The sequence below is a fragment of the Bombus pascuorum genome, chromosome 7 (assembly GCF_905332965.1).
Source record: "Bombus pascuorum chromosome 7, iyBomPasc1.1, whole genome shotgun sequence".
Lineage (NCBI taxonomy): Eukaryota > Metazoa > Arthropoda > Insecta > Hymenoptera > Apidae > Bombus > Bombus pascuorum.
This window is the reverse complement of record NC_083494.1, coordinates 10,318,006-10,337,973: the sequence shown is the minus strand read 5'-3', so window position 1 is coordinate 10,337,973 and position 19,968 is coordinate 10,318,006. Positions and strand designations below refer to the sequence as shown.

Below are 19,968 nucleotides of genomic sequence, written 5' to 3'. Positions count from 1 at the left end.
TCTTTTCAAGTTCTCGTGTCATATTTTTTTTTTCATATCCATATGGCACATTATTGTTATCGGTTTCGTCGCCTCTGGAATTCTATAAAAAATATTGGGAACGATAATTTTTACAATTAAAACTCCCAAGAAAATGTCGTCAAAGAGAAGTTCGTGAAGTGGCGAAGATAATGTAGTCGGTTATCTTCCATCAACTGGAAGTAGGTTTCACGCAAAGGGAAGCGCGCTTATAAGAGAATCGGAGGAACGAATTGCAACAAAGTTCAAGCACAGGCGATCAAAGATTTATTTTGAAGTTAGGAGCCTGGTAGAGCCTTAGGTAAATCGTATTCGATCGTAACTTCAATTGTTTCGCTCGGTTGGTTCCCGGAATCAGATCATTTCGAATTGGATTGAACGTCGTTCGATAATGCCCGTGGTACCAAAGTAATTTCTCTTATGACTTCTTGGATCTATGGAAGAGTAGCCGATGGAATATTCACAGAGATCTTGGCGATCTATAACACGGCGAATCAACGTTTGTCAGCCGCTTTGAAAATCCGAGATTTTCAATCCGTGGAACGCGTAGATCCCGCCGAACGAGTGTTCGAAAAGCGGGGAGAAGTAGATATAAGGGCGGGGATTCTCGAAGAGAGCATTCTCATACCGCGGAAAATCCGCAATATGGTGCCACTCGTAAAATAGACTTCCAACTTATCTACTTGCTCTAGCCGCCCTCTTCGATATTTTCGTGTAATAAAGGAACGGAACGGGAGAAACTTTCGAAACAGACGATAACGTCACATGGGGATTTCTCTTGTTTATTCCTTCGTCGCCAACTGAGGGAAACGTCTTGACATAAAGCTACGTGAAACTGATCCGAACCTGAACACCAAGTGTATGTAAGCAATAACAATTTTCCACTTTCGAAGATTCTTTTTCGAAAACGTTGCGACGATATAAAGAATTTCGTATGAATTTTGAAGAAACCCCTAGCGTTCAATATAAATATAGTTAGGTATCCAAGAGCTTCGTCGTACTTTCATTAGTGATTCATTTATTCTAAACGTTGACTCGCATCACTGAATCGACTGCCTTAAATATAAGACTGAAGTACACAAAAGTGTTGATCGACTCTGACTTCACGCCATCAAGAAGTAACTATAAGTCCATATAAAAATTAGCGATATTACAGTCCATTTTATGAATTGCTAAATTGTAATTTCATATCACCAGCAATAATCCTTGACTTAAATTCTCTTCATTTCGCAATCAGTTCCATCACACCACCATTAAACGTACACCACCGTCGAGATCTAAAATTTATTTATACCTATCATTCGCACACCTCGACGGCTGTTTCATTCAAAAACCTCGTCAGATCTTTAACCGGTTCTCGTTTTCGCATCCGCCCATTTCGTTTTCTCGCTTTCTCCTCCGTTCCTCTTTTTCTCTCTCTCGTTCGAGAATTGCGCCCGGTGGCTGATTCTTCCTCCCCGTTGATCCTCCTCTCGGAGGTTGGCCTGGTGCCAGGGTACGGCAATATTGTAGCAGCAGGCAACCCGGAGAATCTCGTGACTCTGGCCTGCTGGCATTCTACCTACGTGAAGCTCCCATGCACACCGTCGCGTAACGGTAACACGTAGAACACGTTACACGTATCCATGGTGTCTTACTTACTAAGCACTGGCACGGCGACCACCAACCGACACCCCTGGCAGCCTGATTTATAACCATCGCCCTAATATACTGTTTTAAAGGCGACGTTGTCGGAGAGGAATCTCGATGGATGTCGGGAAGCATCGGCCGTGGAGGCACTTCCGTTCGCGAGGATGCCCTCACCAGGAAGTCGTTATCAGTCGACACTGTGTGCATTAATGCATGCGTACCATCAGCCAGGCAAGTCGGCCTCTTTTCAGCCGGCTACCTCAACGTTTTGATGCTATAAAGATGATGTATGCACGCGCTCGTGACCAACCGTGCATATTTAAATCGTACTTCATCGTTGCTTGCATTTGGAAACGAAGGTATTAGTGTTTGCATTAGGGTGAATGAAAAATTCTGGTGATTTCATGATAGGAATATTCCGTAGTAAAGATTCGTCCAGATTTAATTAGGTTACAGTAGAACTCAGTTTATAATTGGAATTCGCATAATAGAAATCCATTAATTTTCTTTGTGATTTTTCGTTCAATCGACAAGAGTTCATTTAATCAGACACTGATTAAACCTACGTTCCAATAACTGAAGTTCGAATAAATAAAACTCGAATGTAACGTATATTGTATAACAGAAACGTAACGATGCATTCAGTTCATTTAACTGGACATTAATTAAAATTTTGCTATCCCAACGAGGAAACCATTTTTCACGGATATACAGAAAATTTCCATGATCCACGTGATCGCTAAGTTACATCAACATCACACCAGTTATACTCCAAATGTCGAGAATACCTGAATACTTTCGAGACATAGCTCGTACAACATTGTCTGTACCTCCGCGAGAAATTCCACGCTAATAGATCGCCGTTACGATGTTCGAAAGCGTTCCCTTTCCTATTTCCATGCGTCACCGAAAGAAGAAGGAGTCGAAGTTCGAGATAGGAAGGGGCCCGCCCCGTAGCGGATTTGTCGTTTATCGAGTTTCCGCGTTTCTTGTCTCGCAGCCGCGCGAAACTTTCGATTCAATTCGCCTGGACGGAATATCGATTTCCTATCGCGGCTCGAACTTCGAGACTTTAGAAAATACCGTCCCCCGTATGTACACAAGAAATCCCTTCGATTTAAGATTTCACGCAAACAAAGACCGCCCCCACGTTCTACCGCCGCTGACGCTTTCTATAAACCAACATCCATCGAATATATTTCTCGAGGAAAATTCAAAAACTTGCAAGCACCGGGACCAGGCCAGTCAACGTGCAGCCTCTCGCAGCGAATAATATCGATTCCACTCTGTTGAGCACGAACATCGAGAACATAGTCAGGGTAGCTGTGAACTCCTTTATACGTTCACATGTCGCTGGGGAATATTAAAAACCATTTCGCGTTCAGAGCGAAACCTTTGCGAACTCGGCGAGTCGCTCTGGCGATCAGAATGCGCGCAAGCGACCAGTTTCATCGTGTTTTTTCCCTTTATTGCTGCTGGCCGAGAAAGAATCGCAATCCGATCGAATCTCTGGATTGAAACCCGAATCCGAATCTTTCAGCCGGTCCATCGGCCATTTTAATCGATCGATCTGTCCGGCTCGGAATGGAGAACGTTGTTTTGCGTTTCGACAACGTTCAGTATAGCGTGTCGTGAAAAAAAGGAGAAAAGACGCTGTTCTGCTTCGATGCAATATGCCCTGATGCCGTTTGTAAGTGACACGAGTCTCTGCGAAATATTCTATAATAACGAATCTCATAAATATGTATTAATATAATTAAAATAGAGAAAACGCGGCCGGTAATGATATTATACAATGACAATGTGATTCGAGATCGAAGGAACTGGACGTGATATATAACGCAAATTATTTCCTTCCAGCTATCTCGTCTTGTATAACTTTCTCCACTTTCTTTCAGAATTCTAAGCAAGAAAAATTTTCCAATATCTTCAAGTATTCTCGTTTAATTCTTCCCAGTAATTAAAAGATCGATGAAACTAACATCAGTGGTACATCTATTTAATGCAAATCATTATCTTCCGATATTCTTCCCAATTTTTATCAAGAATTTTGTGCAAGGAAAGTTAAAACGCTATTGTTAAATACTCTCATTCAACTATCCCTAACCAAAGAGTATTGCAATTCGAAAGACTATCGAATATTAATATGTTATCTGGCTTCTTGTATCTAAATAGTCATCAACAGCCGTCAGAATTCGACGTTTGAATACGACGGAAAATCATCTCGTCAAACATTTCCGGTAAAGGAAAACAGGGTGCGAGCTAGACGTACAAGGTAGAACAATAGGTAGCAGTTCTTCGTTGTTACAGCAAATAGTATCGCATCGGCAAGGGAAAAGGGCAACCGTGATGAATTGCGGAGGATAATGGGATTAAGGCAGATGGCGTCCATTAAGCAATGTGGTTTTAGTCTAATATGATTTCCATGTTCATACGCGGCCGACCGTTTTGGCATCGGCACAGATTGCCACGTACTGGCCGCTACTTGTCCACGATAATATGATTTATCTCATCGAGTGTCTCGTGCCCAGGGAGAGACCCGGGCCCGAACGATAAATATCGACAACCTCTCGATTGAATAAATCATCGACAATAGAGCAGGAAACGGGATACTCGTGGCCATTGCACAGGCTTTTTTAAATGGAACTTTCGAAACAGAAAGACCAATAGCGTCATAGTTTGGCCATGAATTCGTTTCTCCGAACGTTAGGAACTGTATTCATCGGTTGGACGTTTCGGACAAGGGAACCTAATAAAGTCATGATGGCTAATGTGGAACCGTGTCTTTTTGTATTTACAGGATATTCTACTGTGGAAAGATTCAAAGGTGAAAAATTTCATATGCAATTGATTGATCCTTTAATTGCGAGTATCTTGTGCGAATCGTATATACTAACGTGATTTACTAGATACTTGTCTAATTCGACGTAATTTTGACATATTAATCTAAAACTGAGATATTGAAAGCGTTTCAGATGTTGCTTCGTTTACAGTAAGAAATGAAAAGTTTATCGCTATTCCGCTAATCGTGAAAATTTGGTGATATGTAGAATATGGTTGATGGCAAAGAGAGTTAGTTCTGTATTTGAAAATAGAATAGCAGAATTCAACGTGAACCACACACATTAATTAGAATATCCTTACTGGTTATATAATTTTAGTCAATTTTGTTTCCTTAATCATCGGTCGGCTATGAAAGAATGTTAAGAAATTAGAATGTTTCAAGGATCTAAGTAATTTATATTAAGCATTATTCAGAAGATTGCTAAGCACCCCTTATGAGTAATTTGAATGACAATTGATAATGGTCAAGACAATAACGACGACTCGTTTGAAGATAGCAATCGCGTGGGACCGAAATCAGCAGGAAATACGACGTACTTAGAAGCGTATTATGCTGCCTTCAGGCAATCCAGGTCACTTCCGCCGAAATCTCGTTACCCATTTCCAACTGAGAAATTTAATCAGACCGGTCGGCAGAACCAGAGGATACCGTCGATTCAATCAACGTTCTCTTTGAAAAGAATAATCCTTGCTAATCAATTTTGTTTCGGACTTTCAACGACTCCAAATTTCAAAGCGACCCGTGTCTTCTGCAGATCGAAACCAACTAGTCCACGTACTTTTGTATTCTATTTTATAATCGTCTAAACTATTAAGTTGTCCGGAAAGTGTCTTTCTTTTATAGACACGTCTTTACAACAACGCATCTTTATACAAATATGTAAATCTGTCGAACGTTGTGATTTTTAGTTTGATAGAACAAAATGGATCATACGTAATTCGATAAAATAATATAAAACGAAAAATGTTGTGCGTCCATTATTTCCTCCTAAAACGAAACAAACTTTTCGGACGACCTAATACCTTGAATGACGTCAAGCAATTTTTCCATATAAAACGCAGAAGGCATGAAAATACGTAAAAATAGCAATTTTTGGCGATTACTTACAAATTGTAACAAATACTCGCTCTTTTTCGCAAAATAAGAATTATAAAAGAAGATACCTAAATTTCTGAATGTTAGTCGTTCGTGAATTATATTTTTGGTTTAATATTGAAACTGGTTCATGCCCCTATCATTCCACGCTCTTAGAGACACTACAATAAAAATTCCTGTTGGTAGGAACAGAAAGAACAGGAAACGAAAAAATACGAAACGAAAATTCGTCCGTTCAGAAATTTCCAAATAACAGTTAGCCAGACGCTAAAAAGGCAAAGGGGTGAAGAGGGTGAAGCGATACAACGGGCTTGGTGACGAAACGAATTTCAATTGGCTTTTGGTGGAATCGAAACGGCCGGTCACAGTTGCGGCACCGTGAGTAATGGCGGTTTGATTTAAACTTTCTCGATAAATGAAATTTCTGTCTGCGCACTCGCGGCGACGATTGATGAGTCGCTGCCGCGCGTTTCATCGGCCCGCCTTCATTACTGCCGATTGTTTATTTGCGATAATTGTCATCTATCAACGTTACCGAACGCCAATCGTATCTGGCAGCTAACTCTAAAAATCCAATAAAAATTCGAAACTACTGAGAAAAAGCGATTTGTCCCGGAACTGTTCTGTTTGTGCAAGTTTGTTGGACTTTTGCAATTAAATGGAAAAGTTTTCGTTCGAAACTCGATCATCTTTTAGTTTCTTCTTTCAGCATTGATTTAATTAAAAAATATAAAGTAGTCAAACGCTTGTAGATATTTCTTATGAATATACTATGCGTGTTATACGAAACAGTTTTAAATTTCATTAGCGTTATAATGAGACACGACTATATTATTAAAGATGGAAAGAAATTTGAGAAAATATGTAGAAATTTTACCCATATAATTATGATAATGGTCTAATTGCAGTAATAAATTTCAAAATGTTTTATGCAACACACACAATATATACATAAAAGATTTTTATGCTAAGTAACCGAACACTTTCGTCAGCCAATGTATATTCGCTTCAGGAAAGATGTTTTTTCTAAAAACACCAGACTAGAAGTTACTCAGCATTCTACTTACGTCTGAATCACCGTACGCCCCTATTTCAACTTCCATATTGGCAAAGTACACAAACCTGCTGGATCCCAACCGAGCGACGTATTTATTCATTCATATATTCATTAGTGATATTCAGTTTGTTCTTTCTATTTCAATCGAGAACTACGACAGAACGTCGTAAAACCAAGGACACTTAAACGCCGATAAAAATACAAGTTCTAATCAAAACTACCCCTAAAAATCGTTAGAGAAAATCTTTGAGAAGAATACGAAAATTATTTTATTAATTATTTATACAAAATCAGCCTCGAATTTCAGCCACCTGCAGAGGTGAATCTAAAAGAAGGAAGAGGCGTAGAAAAACAATTGAAAGAAGCTGCAGTCAGAATAGCAGGCAGTTTGCAATTCATTTTGTTTGAACTATGCACGAGACGGTTGAAAACTGGGGAAGAAGAGATGCATCGGTGAACGGAAAGTCGGTCGACACAAAAGGGAATAGGTAATGATGCACTTAAAGGGATGTGCGAGCTATTCAAAGAGAAACTAAATATGCCGGGACACGCTGGTAATAAATACAGAGAATGACAAACTAGTAGAAGGATTGGTAGTTTTAATGAAGCTTGTATTATACCTATGCCAACACCAAAATATATGATAATATAATTGCCAGTTATCAGACATAAAAATTTCTAAATCTTTATAAAAGAACACGGAATATCAAAAGATGTAATAGTATCCCAATTGATATTTGATTCACGTTCACAAACTTCCTGATTCTCAAAAATAGTATTACCAATAAATCTGTTGGTTTCGTGTGTCCATATCATTCGCTAATCCATAATCTTACACTTGCTGTTGGTCAGTTTCTTCTCATAACTTTACTCCTGGTACAGGTCACCAACTCACCGCTGTTTTATTCAGTCAAGCTTACATCGATAAACTTCAAGCCAATATCGCTTATATAGAACTATTTGATGACACAAAATTATCCCAAGTAATCTAACGCGCTCTTCTAGGTTGCAGTAAACGAACAGTATGTAGAAAAATGAACAATATCCATCGCGAAAATAGTCATCGTCATACGCTTGTAAAACTGGAAGGATCGTCGTGTATCCGTCTTGATGAATGGTAAAATTTGTAGAATGTTTCATGGGAATATCAACCAATCTCTAGCTTAATTAAAGCGAATAGGCATTTCACGGACCAGTGAATCGGAATAACCAGGGCGTTTTTTAATTTCCAGCCGCGAATTACATTTACGAACGCGTTTCGAAGTTCCGGCCGCGGAAGTTCCCCGTCGAAATTCGTTAACTTGCCGGGAGAGCTGGCAACCGACGGAGTGCTAATAACGTTACGCCCGCGTAGCTGAATAATACGTCTCGTGTAACGAAATCATTTTTCACCGGGCGGTTAATGTACTTGAAGGGCCGAGCCATGGCTCAAAGGAGTGGTTGAACAAGGTTTCACGATACGTGATATAACGACGCGCGATAAATGCAGGTAATGACGCGCTGCTAGTTTCGGCAGCCGCATATATTTTCGTATAATTTTGGTCAAGTATCCTAGAATATTTCGAACGAGTTAGTTACTACTAACAGCAGTAATGTAGCAGTGGTTTCCACCGAATGAAATTCGTTCCACGGAATATTCAATTGCCGATGCAAATATTGCGAGTTACGATTATTGTTCGCCGAGATTTCAGCCGAACCAGTTTGTTCGAGTAAACTACGATGAAAATTAAACGACACTCTACCAGCGTACATAATTTTTAGAAACAGATGGAATCTCTAGAGAGAGATTATGTTATCTCTAGAAAGAGATCACTATACCAATTTAAATAATGTTGAGGAAGAATAATTTACTTTAAGGAATCAACGTTAACACGTGTAATTAGAAATAACATTGTTTATCAACTGCCTCTTTCATGTTAAGGAATAATTGGGAACTTCCCAACTTCGCTTGAAAATTAAAAGAATATTTCATGTCAAGTATATTAATAAAGTAATTTCAAATTAATAAAATTCAAAATACATCCAAAGCTCAAGTAACAGCTCCATAAATAACGATCAATGGCATCTTGTCCATCATCACCGTGTATTTACTACATTCAGATAAGTAAATTATATTTCAGGACTATCCATCGTGGAATGAAAAGAACGGTTGCATACAATTGCCTGGTAGTTGCGGATCTCTGCTCCAGGTTCGATTCGCACATCTTCCACCACCGAGGCTAAAACTTTTAAATTGCGCGACACAAAAGAGTCCGTTATAACGGGGACGCGAAGAGAGAAAAGGTAAGACGAGGGGATGAAATTCATCGTCGAGACAAACGGTGGTTCGCGAAGCTGGAAAATGGGGCGTTAAGTTCATTAAATTACAAAGGGTGAAACGGAGAGAACGCGCGAACAACTAGAGCAATGTGGTTGTGATTAAAGTTCTTCAGGCTATTAGAAGAAGAAATAAATAGACGAACGAATAAATAAGCCGAGGTTGGCTTGAAAAGTGAGAAACGAAGTGATGGAAGAAGATGGAGGTGTATGCACGCGGAAACGAGAAACGTGAATTATATAAAGGAACGAAAAGTTTTTCTCCTTCGATGTCCTCTCTTTCATCCTGCAGATAAAATGAAAGAAAAACGGATAGACGTTGTAACGTAGTTTTAAATTGTTATTATGCGCCACGATTTCAGTCTTGTTCCGGTCTTCGTTTCTTCTTCCTATTGTTGAATAATTTCTGGCGTATTTTGTTCTTATGTAAATAATATTAATATACTGATAAATGGATATGTTTGAGAGATATATCTGATTCGTTATATTAAATTATGTATAATAATTGGAATTGAATTGTTATATTTATATAGGAGGCAAACAGTGATAGTTGAAGATTCGATATGAAAATAAAGAAATACTCATTGACTTCAGACAAGATAGATTTGAATTATTAATTATGTACTAGCATGACAACTAAGAACCGCCTTTCAATTCAAATATATAGTCATGTGCTGCCACCTGACGACAGGATGAGCAATTCCTACTAATATAATGGTTCCTACAAGACGCTTTGGTTAGGATTAGTTTTCTTACTGAATAATTACTCTGATAAAATTATTGTACAGATATAAGAAAACCCCAAACGAATTCTGATTATTTCATACTACATAAATCGATCTGTCTTTGTCACTGTCACGTCGCAATGAATGTCCTTGGAAAGATATATTCTCCGACAATATCAATAGACATATGTCAAAATCAACAGCCAAGTTTGGAATTACAAAGTGACACTCGTTGCCACGATAGTATTATATATCAAACTATATTGCCAATGCTTCAAAGTCAAAAGTCACTCGATTGTTTTATCGAATTTATCGCAAATAGTCTTTATATTTGAATTCTAATTGCACTCTCATCAAAGGATATGTTTATGGGCGCCATACATACATATTATGTTCCATATTTATATACTATATGTATCATATTATGTGAAATATTCGTCTTATGTGTATAACATTCATATTTATATGTAAATAGAAACAATATCAAATGGTAATACGTCACTTACCTCTCAGATGTGACGAACCGGTGAACCTTGCGAATGGAAAAACCTAAAGTTCTCACTTTGACACAACACACGAACACTTTTTTCCCGCACTCATTCTACACGAGAATTGTTCTATGACCGAAAATGTGACGCGAAATGCAATAACGCGGGACACGTAAACACCGTTTCGAACCGGTAAAGTCGAAAACGTTGAGAGCGTTTTTGATGCCACGAAGTCGCGTGCGCCATGGCGGTGAAGAACAGCTGTTCACAGGAGGGAGGGTCGTTATTGGGGTTGGTAGGGGCAAGTAGGGGTTTGGAGGATAAGTTGAGCCATCTAGCGACGGACGTAGGAAGCGTTCGACCTAAAGTCGAACCGGAAATCCTTTGAAGACAATGTTGAAACCTAGAATGTTATATATATTTCATTGATCGCTAAAATTATATATTTCAACATTGTGTCGAATTTTTGACTTTAAATTTCAAATAGATATACAGGAAATTTATTTTATTCAAAGGATTAAACTAATAAGTACTTTAAGATTAATTTAACACGATTGAAAAAATGAAATTAAAAAGTTTAGATTGTAGAATATGATTCTGTAATAATTCACTGGTTACTTTGTTGTAATTTTTGAAGCAGTATCGTTACGTTTTAAGAACAAATACTCTTCCCCAATAATTCTAAGCATGGCAGCAAAAGATTCTGAGCAACGAAGGTCAATATGTCTATTAAACGTATCCTTGCATGTCATCACGTGTGATCAATGTAGTTTATTATTCGTAGAGTAACATTCTAAGTGCATGCTAATAGACACACTGACACGTATTAAAACCTCTAAAGATGTAAATCATTTTTTTAATAGACAATTATACTTGACTAGAAATAATTTAAATAGTTACAAACAAATTGTCAATGCAATACAAACGAATAATGCCACAATTTTAATGAAAAACAAATCTCATATAATTGAAATAAAATGTTTGGAAAATATACATAAATAGTTATCTAGATTCACAAAGCTATCGCAAGGGATGAAACTGAAAGGAATATACTGTTTTAAAAATTCAATAATAACTAGGTAAATTAAACGGACAAAGATAAACAAATAAATAAATAAATATACATATATATTGCATTTTATACGTCTATTCATGATGTCGCGATCATACTCACGATTAGTTTTTTATGCGACACAATCCACTGTGCTACATTATGGAATGCATATGGAATTCTGTTGTTTGTCTCTGATATTGTTATACATTACAATTAGATCTACTACGCATCAATTTGATATGCCGTTCTTTTATTAATCACAATCTTTCTCGTTACTTCCTTTAATAATAAAAGTAGCATTTAAATCTTTCTAATTATTAATTATTCAAAATCTACCGGTTAAACATTAATTAAAATATTTAAAAAACTGATTAAACAGTGACATAAATAAAAAGTCATAATATAAATATTTTTAATACATATCTACATTTCTCGTGGATTTTCCTAATCTAATTTGATTATGTAATTTATTAACATAATACACTTAAAATTGTCTTGAATACTACGAGACGAAGGGCTACTATTGTCGTTTCTACGGCATTGTATTTATACACTCTCATTCACTACGTCGTATTTACTCACGCATACACCTCGCGTACGTGTAACCATACTGTTACAAACATTCACACACACATCAATGCGCGACCTTGTGTGCGCAACAGGCGTCAGGAACCCAGTAAAGTCTATAAAGATTATACGATGAAGTGTACGAGTAGTGACTCTACTTTAGTACGACTGGCCAGTTTTTGCAACAGGAGCGTGAATATAACTTTAAATGCCCTATTCTAATGAATGAAATACATTTCTGCTTAAAAATTAAACACTTATGAATATTTGCAGCCAAATAACAAATCTATTTTTTATCTGCCATCTCAACTTGTATTACACGTTACATATCACATGTAATAAATATTATACGAATATTTATAGAAACATATGCTGAATTACAAATCGTGAAACGTTGAACGTAATAATATTCATTGAAGAATAATCTCGATGTAGATTACATCATTCCTGTCGATCACACTAATGTGCCTTATTATAAATAATAACACGCTTTAATAAATAATAATATAAATGTCAAAATATACTTTTTGTATCAATCTCATCAATTAGTAGTTCCTTTGTGTGTAATTTTATACTTATATCTATAACGTATAATATCTGTTTCATTTATAATATCTATGATATTTATAACTTGTCGTTCATATCTATAACTTAAACAAACTTTTCCACAATTTCCCTCAAAACTGCTAAAATCTTTCGAACGAATCAAAATTCTACACAGTAATGCAGGTGCCCAAACAATAGTACCTTCAAAATAGTCCGTCCCTGGCTTGCAGTCGGTTTGCCCCCTTATAAAGGGAACCCACGCGAGAGCGCCGGTCGCATACCACGGTAGCGCGTCGTTCGAAGCTCTAGGTAACGATTCAACGTGTAATTGCTTTTAATTCCTAGCACGCGTGTGTCTACGTATTAGACAAAAACTCTAGTAATTTTTAGTGACGTATATAGTCTTATCTCAAATCAGCCACACGATGCGTAACAGAGCTGAAGAGATCGAGCCGCGTGGCGATGTAGTGCATGGCCAGTGAAAGACACGCAACCTTTATCCTGCTACGTGTTTATATTCGCCTTTGTGGTCATGGAAACGGTGATCTGACGGTTCGTCCTGGATAATCGTCATAAACGCGCCTAGTGAACGTTCCTTGGCAACGTTTCATCGAGAAACCGGTCAGTTTCTTCGAGCTTCGACTGCCAGTTTCAAGCCACGCTTCACAGCCGGTCGAAATCATCATGACTATGGTACGTACGCTGTTTCTAAGCGGACTTTTCTCCCGAAGAACAGGTGACAACGCCCGGTGACCGGGACAATTTTCTTCGGTTGGAGAAAGTTCGATCGCTAGATACAGTTCCTCGAATAAATTCCTTCCGTGATCTTATTATAACTTGAAATTCTATATTTATGAGGATGGAGCACGTTCAATGGAACAGCTGATAGATATAATCACCTGTTTTTATGATCGAATTTGCTCGAAGTTTAAGAGATTGTCAAGGAGACAGACTAACTTTGCAATATTGTTCCAACGATCAGCGAGTCACTTTGAAATTTACCGTTACTCATCGACGTTGATCGCAGCTCAACTGTTTCCGCTGGGGTCTTATCGGTCGTCTAGAACCGCGAAGAGCGTTGCACCAAACCGCGGTAAACACCGGCGTTTGATTATTGTCAATAGCTTTCGTGGCAAGTCGGCTTCAAGCGGAAAAAACACGACTGTTTATCGATTAAAGCATATGATAGATAACGAAAGTAAGCAGTTTAGTAGAGGTTTTGGAGTACCCAGATATTGCCTTCCATATTATTATTTTTGTAATTTTGACGAGATTTTACTTTCTCTTTTGCAGTAACGACCTGTTAAGGGATATTGAATTATTGATGATCTCATGAATTGTCATTGCTCCAACCATGAGTTATTATTAATCGCTCGAGATCGATAAGAAGACATATATTTATCGAGAACATCCAACAGTGAACGTCCATAATGGCTTTGGCAAAGATCAAGAGTTTTATAGACACGGGGCTGAAGACCGTGTCCACGCCGTTGGATCGCACGGTGAATCTGGAACCGGAAGTGGGCATTAGGATCGTTCATTCGATCAACGAGAAAGCGCTGCATGTGACGGTACTGGGAGCTCGTCACTTGCCACAGAATTTTGGCTTCACACGCGTCAACAGCTACGTAGTCAAGGTATGTAACGATGGACTAGATATCTAGGTGGTCAGACTATCATCTTTGGCATCATTATCTATAGTTACGTAACTCGATGAAATAATCGCACGAAACTTGCGCGCCTACATCAAAACCGTCATTGACTCACGAATCTTAGAAGACAATAACGTCGTGTGGGAATCGTACAACGTCCCCTTATCTCCGCACGATACGTTTGAAATAAAATAAATTATAATGGTTGAAGTCGAGACTCTGGCTCGATGCACTTGCCGTCGTCTTATTTCTGCGATGGGTTTTCTTGTTTCCTTTGTACGCTGAAAGGAGAATGATGTTGATCGTAACTTGAAAGGAATTTTCATGTTGCCAGGCTATGTAATTATGTAAAATTCGTGAGTAATAACTACGGGAACGGCGTAGAATGAAAATTCCACGTGACCCATTTGTGACTTCATTACCCTGATAAGTTTCGAATATTTCACACAAATTTAACGGAAATATTCTTGATCGAAGTAACTGCAGTTATAGCTAACATTCACTCCACTATGAACTGTTTATATCTAAAGCAAAAACTCAAACAGGAAGGAAAGTAAGTCACTTCTATTCCAGGTGAAGCTAATACCGGGAAAGGAGAAGTTCGAGACAACGTCGAAGAACGAGTCGTGGCCGCAATGGAACGAGGAATTCACGTTTCTTCTACGCAAAGAGACGAAACAGAAATTTGGTAAAACAAAAGTGGTAGAAGAAGAAATCAGTGGATCCAGATTCATCGTGGCGACTTTGTACGCGGTTCTCGAGGACAAACCATTGATAGCGACTGAGAAGAAGGAAGAGAAGACCTCGTCTTCTACTAAAGACTCTTCAAAAAAGGGGAACAAGAAAAAAGATGGTCAGGGTGCCTCTTCGGAGAATCAGGAGCCAACGAAGAATAAATTACTCAGTCAGTTGTTTCATAAGGGATCGGATAAATCTGCGGACAGTACAACCACGGAAAGGAAACTGTTTGATAAGAGACGAACTGTAGGCGCCACGACGATTTCCCTGGATCCGAAAAACTTCACCTCGAAGCCACACAAAGCAAAACACCCAAGTGATGTGTCGACTGGAGATATGTGGAGGCCATTGCGACCAATTGCTAGTGGCATTTCTGGAGCTGAAGAGAGGGTAAATTTTCACATACATATATCATATTATTATACCACGTTATACTATGTATATTATACCATGTTTCCTTTTTTCTTTTTCATTAATCGTTTCAAGACTCAATTCTCCTCCTGTGAGAAAAATTATTTTTCATCAGTCATTAATAAAAAAATATATTTTCCTCGAATCATTTTATACAAAAGACACAATGTATTGAAATTTGAGACCAGTTTTACTGAAAACATACATTTATCGATATTTATCTCTTAGTTAATTAATAACATATAAGAGTACAATGTTGCATATACATAATATCGGACGTGAAAGAGTCAAATAGATATTGTGCCTAAATTTTGGAGTAAGGACATGTTTATACTAAGTAGTTTTTCTTTATCGTTGCTATAGAAGGAAAATAAGAAAGGCCAAGTGGAGTTGTCATTGTGTCAAGAAAAGACGGACAAGAATGAAGAGGGTAGCGAAAAACTGACGCTATCTCTGCATCGTCTGAGATGTTCGTTACAGACGATGCACGAGCATGAAGCCTTGAAAGGACAGATGTATATCAAGATGTCTGTTGTAGACAACGGTAGAGTGACTCATTTCTGGAAAAGCGATCGTTTCGCACCTTGCGTGTCTATGAAATTCGCGCCAGACTCGGCAAAAGTGATCGCGGATAATCCGTATCAGGGAGCACTGAAGGATGTTAGCTTCGTTGTTAAATTCGTCTCGAAAAATAAATTAGGTGAGCCACATTGCTCGAGCGAAATTTCATCGTGAATAAGTTTTATCGATTGTTTGGTCGTTTCTTAGTTATGAACATTTGATGTTATTTCAGGAAAGAAAACGACTGTTGGTCATTTTGTAATAGGACCAGATGTTGGTGGAACCTATGGTGAACAGTGGAAACAGGCTCTAGCGAAATCGGGACAACAGATAATGAAATGGCAGGCATTCGAATGAGAACGCGAATAGATCAATAAACTTCAACGTCTATTCAGTTTTCCTTCGAGTATAAACCTACTTTCGATTCGCGCGAATGTTATGAATATCTAAGCGCACGGTCGATAGTGTCGTTCCAAAGAATACTTATGTTAGGCGAACATCTGTGAATATGAAAGGCATTCATATTGTAAATTATTTCTTTCTTGAAATTTACTTTTATTCCGCTTTCTTTATTTTCTTCATTCTTTGTAAGACAACTTGCACAAAAGTATTTTATCGATTTGATTGTACATATCGATTGTTTTATACAACCGTCCTCGATTCCAAGACAGATTTGTGAAAGTTTCTGCCGAGGATCGGAATAATAGAACCGTCCAATAAATAAGTGGTTACCACCGTTGAATAGAAACGAATACGAAATTCATCGAATCCTAATAGTGAAAGGAAGAAATGAAGATATACGGTAAATTTTGTGCCAGAGGAAATCGTAAGCAGGTAATTAGCAGCTGCTCAGTAAGATGTATAATATGGACATAACGATGTGTTTTTACTCTATTTAAATCTAGCGGATCCACTTTTTATTTTGTATTAGCACTCTTCTGATGTACTTTTAAGATGAATCAGAAAATCAATGGAAAAGTATTTTTTTGACATATGTAGAATATTTTACATTATGATGATTTTCAATTTGTTTAGTAGAAATGGTAGTGATAAATATTTCGCTCATTGTTTCTTTTGTAATTTTGTTCGACAGTAGGCATTAACGTATTATATCTTAAATAAGTGTACTTTGTTTAAAGAATTATTTATGTCGCTGCAATTAATTGCGTATGTATTTTATTATGGAAATTAATTGTATTTCGAAGAATATCGTTAAGGTCTAAACAGTCACACCAAAAGATTTGTATGTACAATATCATTAACGCACGCATCTGTATGACAGAGATATATTTTATATGTAATACACCTGTTGTTATACATAAAGGATGATTTTTATTTTTTTACACGGAATGTTTTCCATATTGCTTTATTCATTCTCTTTTTTATCATACACATGTACAAAACATATATAAGGGAACGATATATTATGCAAGCAATCATAGCTTTATTTGTGTGGCAGCATTAACCACTTCTAGAAAATACATACAAAAATACAAAAAGGCCCAATCGTATCATACTAATACTAAAGTTATAAACTTCTAATGGACAGAATTTACAGTCTTATCTATATTGTGCTAAATATTAACATTATTCAATACATTTGTTTGGTATAATGTTCAATCTTTTGTACTAACCAAGTCTAAATTAAACAGTAAGTATGATACAAGCATATATGTGCTTGGATTAAAAATTATACTATAATAATAAAAATATATCTCTCTAAAAAATTGCAATACTCTGAGAGAAGATAATAATATATCTTTGCAATATTCTAAATTATCAAAAAACTGTCTTAAAAATATCTTGTTAATTATCATCTCGGTAGGTAGTAAGGCACAGAGAGGCACTTTAAAACACTTATAAAAAAGAATTGTTCAATGATACAAAATGGTTTTTGAGTGAGTATGATCTCAAGTTTGTAACTGGAATATTCTATTTCCCTGAAGTTCAAATCATATGATTGTTAAAAAGAATGTTGCATTAGTAAGTACAAGAGAATCTTTATGTTGTAAAAAAAATATGTTCAAATATATATTGTCTAGTTAGCTCTGTCGATATGGCCAACGCTATTAAGTATAAACAAGTACATATCTTAACGAAATTGCTGAAGCTATAATTGAAGCAAATATGCTTCTGTGATTGTACGAAGCTGCATTGCAGCCATCTTTGCTATTGCAAGTACAATATTCCATAAATATATTATAGGTCCCTGTCCTCATAAGGCAAAATCTTTCATCCCCCTCAATTCCTGGTTCTCCCATATACGCACAACTACGAAAATATCTCCATACACCGTTGACTAAGAATAAAAATAAAGTCTAACTTATAACAATTCCTGCAAAAGGTTATTTGCTACGAAAAATTTTGGAGTTATTAACACACCTTTTTGACGAATTTTACGACACATGGTAGGCCTTACACCTGGCAAATGCTCTAAGTCAGGTTCTTGTTTACAGTCAGTTATGGGTACAGTGGTATTGTCAAATGGATCTGCACATTTTGGATCAGAATCGGATCTGCAAACCCAGCATTTGATAGATAGTCCTGTAAAAATACACAGGAGCAATTACTATCATTTGTTTATAAAGTGAAATTGTCGAAATTGTTTTAATGTAATAAAATATTTATATATACATATATACGTAATATATTAGAACGATGAATATTTTATACAACTAGTAATTTAATAATACAAAGAAATTGCATAAAACTTCTTTTTTTCATAATTTATCTCTTAAAAATATGTTGAGGTTAAGAAGGAAAACTAAACGATAAATTGTACAGAGCAATATTTACCTTGCTGAATACAACAGAAAACGAATAATACTGTTACTAAAATAGGAAAACTTGTTTCGTTTGCCATTTTCTTAGATATTGAAGATCACTTTACGAGAACTTTGAAACTCACGTCAAGTCGTAACGACTAATTACTGCGACTGCACACGCCTACATATGACAACGACAACGCCACTAACGAACTAATATCGTAATAGGGCTGGTGCTAATACTCGAAAATATTCTACTGTTACAAGTTACGAATGAATCATCAAAAATCTTATATAGTTCGATTGTAAATGAAAAGAAATAAATCTCAGATTTATTTTCAATTGAATATATTTTGTTTTAAATCAAACTTGCATACCGAAGAATTTAGTATAATTTTATGTATAACAGAAGAATATATCAAAATGTGAGTCACATATAAATTTTTACGGATATAATGAATAATTCATTAACATATTTACAAAAAATAAAGTAAGTTAGTAATAGAATTACAGTAGTTTGTACGCACCTGATCAGTTCGAACAAATTCGTCTTCTTTCGGGTCACGTGACTAGGTTCCGAGTCGAGACCGCGCCCGATATATGAGGCATTCGAAGAAATACAGTCTTAATTTAATAGTCACAAGTCTAGTCACGAAAGAATGCACCACGAAACAACGATTAACATACCAGTTAATTGAAAGCCTCGTAATGCACAATTTATCCGAACACGAACCTCTGATATTTAACAAACGTTGAGGATTATTCTTATCTTCGATACGCGCGATATATACACATGATAAAAAATCCATGCCAATTTTCAATTTTTAATTTTCTGAAGTTACAACGTTCCGGATTTTTCAATTCGCAAATTTCTGAATTTTCAAATATCAATATTAGAATTTCTGAAATTTCCAAATATTTAAACCCTCAAATTTTCGAAGTCTTATTATTTTTGAAAATTTCGATTTAATATGTAATCATACCGTCACACTTCCGGGTCAAGTTGGGCTTCAACAATACCCGAAATCTCAACGATATGATGTCGATTTCTAGCTTGTCTTCATAGAGGAAACCTACGATTATCCGTGGCCCGTAACAGAATTGATTCTCTTTTGCGGGTGGTCCGCGAACGGAACAAGATACAGCTCGGTCCCGAGGAAACATTTGAATGCTATAAATAAATATAAATAAATTGATTTGCCGGCATTAGCATAAGTAGCCGAGAGAGTCTCGACTCTCCTGTGTGCGGCTCGCGTCTCTTCGTTGTCTACCTCTTTCTCTCTTTCTTTTGCTCGCATCGACACAGACGTTGATTTATATACCGATGTCCCTTAGGTTCCTGCGGCATTCACCGTCTCTTTAACTTTAAAAGGACACGGGTCTACGATCAGGACGCGAGCCTGTCTCGTCTCGCGGTTGTTCGCGTGGGAATTAATTCCGAAAGCAACAGACTCTTCCACCATGGATGGTGCTGTTTCAATTAAACGATACCAACGACCGG

General features: G+C 37.0%; 2 protein-coding genes and 1 long non-coding RNA gene across 3 annotated transcripts in view; 1 reads left to right on the top strand and 2 right to left on the bottom strand.

Annotated features, from left to right (window-relative positions):
* LOC132909389 (uncharacterized) overlaps window positions 1-10,634 on the bottom strand; it is a 33,756-nt gene extending 23,122 nt beyond the window's left edge. The window contains exon 1 of the long non-coding RNA XR_009658530.1: window positions 10,192-10,634. This is a non-coding gene — a long non-coding RNA (uncharacterized LOC132909389). The remainder of the gene's footprint in view (window positions 1-10,191) is intronic.
* A 2,256-nt stretch (window positions 10,635-12,890) lies between these two features.
* Window positions 12,891-17,025, top strand: LOC132909371 (uncharacterized). Its single transcript, XM_060964174.1, has 5 exons — window positions 12,891-13,033; window positions 13,634-13,977; window positions 14,566-15,120; window positions 15,505-15,841; window positions 15,935-17,025. Exons 2-5 carry the CDS (start codon window positions 13,771-13,773, stop codon window positions 16,057-16,059), a joined length of 1,224 nt encoding a protein of 407 aa, XP_060820157.1. The 5' UTR covers window positions 12,891-13,033; window positions 13,634-13,770; the 3' UTR covers window positions 16,060-17,025.
* A 27-nt stretch (window positions 17,026-17,052) lies between these two features.
* Window positions 17,053-18,675, bottom strand: LOC132909385 (uncharacterized). The gene is made up of 3 exons (XM_060964189.1): window positions 18,499-18,675; window positions 18,085-18,246; window positions 17,053-18,001 (listed from the first exon to the last, which is right to left on the bottom strand). Exons 1-3 carry the CDS (start codon window positions 18,563-18,565, stop codon window positions 17,772-17,774), a joined length of 459 nt encoding a protein of 152 aa, XP_060820172.1. The 5' UTR covers window positions 18,566-18,675; the 3' UTR covers window positions 17,053-17,771.
* Window positions 18,676-19,968: the final 1,293 nt, after the last annotated feature.

Excerpts from the sequence above, each read along its gene's own strand:
- LOC132909371 (XM_060964174.1), top strand. The coding sequence starts at position 13,771 with ATGGCTTTGGCAAAGATCAAGAGTTTTATAGACACGGGGCTGAAGACC. Across the intron at positions 13,978-14,565 it reads TCAACAGCTACGTAGTCAAG|GTGAAGCTAATACCGGGAAA; the intron begins GTATGTAACGAT and ends CTTCTATTCCAG. Across the intron at positions 15,842-15,934 it reads CGTCTCGAAAAATAAATTAG|GAAAGAAAACGACTGTTGGT; the intron begins GTGAGCCACATT and ends ATGTTATTTCAG.
- LOC132909385 (XM_060964189.1), bottom strand. The coding sequence starts at position 18,565 with ATGGCAAACGAAACAAGTTTTCCTATTTTAGTAACAGTATTATTCGTT. Across the intron at positions 18,247-18,498 it reads TTTCTGTTGTATTCAGCAAG|GACTATCTATCAAATGCTGG; the intron begins GTAAATATTGCT and ends GTATTTTTACAG. Across the intron at positions 18,002-18,084 it reads TCGTAAAATTCGTCAAAAAG|TCAACGGTGTATGGAGATAT; the intron begins GTGTGTTAATAA and ends TTTTATTCTTAG.